This window comes from Cryptotermes secundus, unplaced genomic scaffold (genome assembly GCF_002891405.2).
Source record: "Cryptotermes secundus unplaced genomic scaffold, Csec_1.0 scaffold8787, whole genome shotgun sequence".
Taxonomy (NCBI): domain Eukaryota; kingdom Metazoa; phylum Arthropoda; class Insecta; order Blattodea; family Kalotermitidae; genus Cryptotermes; species Cryptotermes secundus.
The window spans coordinates 5,533-8,831 of NW_019734082.1; the positions used below are offsets into that span (position 1 = coordinate 5,533).

General features: G+C 40.6%; 1 protein-coding gene across 1 annotated transcript in view; it reads right to left on the reverse strand.

Moving 5' to 3' along the window:
- The window catches only part of LOC111868391 (E3 ubiquitin-protein ligase listerin-like), a gene marked incomplete at its 3' end in the record, with an annotated part of 6,819 nt that extends 3,520 nt beyond the window's left edge, over positions 1–3,299 (reverse strand). Inside the window, exons 1-2 of the mRNA XM_033753030.1 lie at positions 3,093–3,299; positions 2,180–2,466 (exon numbers count right to left, since the gene is read on the reverse strand). Of these exons, the coding sequence (XP_033608921.1) occupies positions 2,180–2,268 (89 nt within the window). The remainder of the gene's footprint in view (positions 1–2,179; positions 2,467–3,092) is intronic.

A 3,299-nucleotide genomic window follows, 5' to 3' on the forward strand; every position in this document is an offset into this window, starting at 1 on the left:
GTGGCCATTTCTGATATTACACCACGTTTTGATAAACTTTGTTCTCAAAAGCAGGCCCATCCATCACACTGAACTTTGACATTTAAATGTTTAATTTAAATACTTGTTAGTTAAATATCGTTTCATTTCAATACATATTTTGGTTAATTGCAAGTGTTAAAACTAATTTTTATTGTAGGCCTAGTATTGTGCTANTTGTGATACTTTAATTTTGAGTAAGAAAACTGCTAAATAGTATGTAGAAAAACACAAAATAAACTGAATGAAATGTCAAACATACCATGACTTCTATTTTGATAAAAAAAACAGGCTAGGGGCCTGAGAGTATTTTCTCTTGTCAGGGGAGGCTCAGAAGTAAAAAGTTTGAGAACCACTGATTTAACCCATTTTGTTTCTTGCTTCACAATAGAGGGCACTCAAATTCTTGCTTTGTTGCATCTTGAAGAAGTCTGCACTTTTCTTTTGGGAAGCTTTGCCATGTTTGTTGCTCATTTTGCACTACCCAGGGGACACACACAGTGTGCAGTTATTTATGCTGTCTACCTTAGGTTACAATGGCTTCAACTTGTTCCAATATTTCTGCACTTACATGCCATCTACAGGGGATGGACAAAAATATGGAAACACCTTGTGAAATGCATGCCTGAATTGAAGTGTTTATTTTAGCGACGTTTGTAGTTAACGTTGTCTTATCTGCCCAATACCACTACCTGTACAACCTCCGCAATATGTTGCAAGCTTCATCTGTTGTCGAGACAGTGTTCTGTGCAGTTTTTAGTGCAGCATGTCAGAGCTAACAGAATTCGAATGTGGGCAAATTGTTGGGGCCCATATGGTGGGTGCTTCCGTAACCAAAGTAGCCGAGGTTTTTGGTGTTTCGCGAGGCACATTATCCAAGATTATGACCTCATACAGGAGGACTGGAAAAACCGCATCCGATAAACACCAGCGTGGATGGAAATGTCTCTTGAGTGTTCGAGACAGATGAACACTGCGTACGACTGTGACGAAAAATAAGACTACAGCTGCAAAAGTGACTGCTGAACTGAATGTCACACTCACAAACCCTGTCAGCACCAAAACAGTATGAAGGGAACTCCACAAGCAGGGTATTTCTGGATGAGCTGTAATTCCAAAGTCACTCATCAGTGATCAAAATGCCACTAAGAAGAGAGTGTGCTGCCAGAGTCATAAAATCTGGACTATGGAGCAATGGAAGATGGTCATTTGGTCAGATGAATCCACCTTCACACTGTTTCCGACTTCTGGCTGAGTTTACATCTGGAGAACGCCATCCCAAGCTTACGATCCAGATTGTTTGCTGCCAAGAGTGAAACATGGCTGGGGTTCGATCATGGTATGGGCAGACATATCGTGGTATCCTGTCAGACCCATCACTACCCTGCAAGGTCACGTCACTGCCAACGACTATGTGACCATTTTGGGTGACCAGGTCTATCCCATGATGCAAATTTTGTTCCCCAATGGTGATGCCATTTACCAAGACGACAGTGCCCGTGTTCACACAGTTCACATCATCCAGGACTGGTTTTCTGAGCACGAATATGAAGTGTCAGGTCTGCCATGGCCCCCACAATTGCCAAATATCATTATTATTGAGCCTTTGTGGTCTGTTTTGGAGAGCAATCTGTGTGCGTGCTATCCACATCCATCATTGTTAACAGAACTTGCCAATGTTTTGCAGGAAGAATGGTACAAGATTCCCTTGCAAATCATACAGGACCTCTATTTATCCATTCCAAGAAGACTGCAGGCAGTTCTGCAAGCCTGAGGTTGTCCTACACCATATTAGTCACGGTAATGTGTTTTTTGTTGCGAGTTTCCATATTTTTGTCCAGCCCCTGTATATAGGAAAGAGTGGAACTACTGTATTAACACACCCACAGAAGAAGTCAGTACATAAAACAAAAGATAACCTTACTGATGAAAGTTTCAGAGAATAGAGCCACTCTGATGGAACACAATAATACGACAGCGTCTCTCAGCATCTTAAGAACTCTCAATGTTTTGAACAAAATGTTATGCAAAATACAGCAAAACATAATCCACAATCTATTTACATAAATATATTTAATGATGAAAGAAGTTCTTCATAAATGATGCATTAATATTGCTCAAGTACAGAGGTAATTATAGTTGCATCTGACATGACAGTTACCTAAGAAAGGTTGCATACTGATAGCGCAGCTCAGGGATGGCTAACCCACACATTTCAAGGATGACAGTCCAAAGCAGAAAATATGCCATTGTATAGGTATGGGCATCAGTAAATGGACACACTGTGCAACTATTCCCAAACGAATACCCAGTAGCATGGTGTCCACAACAGTTTGCATCTGCTGTACAGAGTTCTGCAACTTTGCTAGGCTCAGTCCATCACAGTCTTTATCCACAGCAGCAGCAAATGCTGCAGGTGTGTCCAAGTTAATCAATCCTGGGACCAGTCTGAAACACAGCAATATGTTAATACAACTGCGAAGTCCAACAGAAATAACATGAAGAACTTAAGGTAATTACTTTCCTTTGTAAGGCAGTACTATTATTTATGTCAAAGTCATGGAATGAAGAAACTTGAACTAATACTCAAACTGAAATAGTCTGCTTAGACCAGTGTAGGGCTCTAAAAAACTCCCAGACCTTACTCAGACACCCTCACAGCTCACTGTAACAAGTGGCTAGCATCTCGTCAAATGGCATGCATGTATACATGTCGGCACATGCATTATGAAGACATGGAGAAATGGAGGCATTCACACATTCTTAATTTCAATGCAAGATAGAGCTGACAGCTTAGCTTCATGCTTCAGCTGTTTTAACCTTTGGAACAGAACTACTGGTATCCACTGGATATGAAACAAGGGACTCCAGAGCCAGTATGAACATAATGACAAAGAAGAAAAAATCTTTACTTCTTACTCTTGTCAGGGATCACACCCAAGCCAACCACTGGACCATCCTGGCTCTGTCACCAGAATAAAAGAATAACAAGAACAAGAATGAAATCACAGTCCAAAATGTCTAGAATAATCTTGGATAAGTGAATATAGAAAAATCTAAACCCATAGTTTCACCTGGTTAATATATGATAAGCTGTGAGCTGAAGTGGAATCACAGAAGAATGTAGTAGTTCACAGCAGCACTGCATTACTGCATCAGGAGCTAAATCACCAATTGTGCAGTCAGATTGGAAAAAGTAATCTGGATCAATCCGTAGCATCATGTCTCCCACACTTTCCAACAGTGGAAGATCAAGGAGAGACAAAGAATTAGTTTCCACC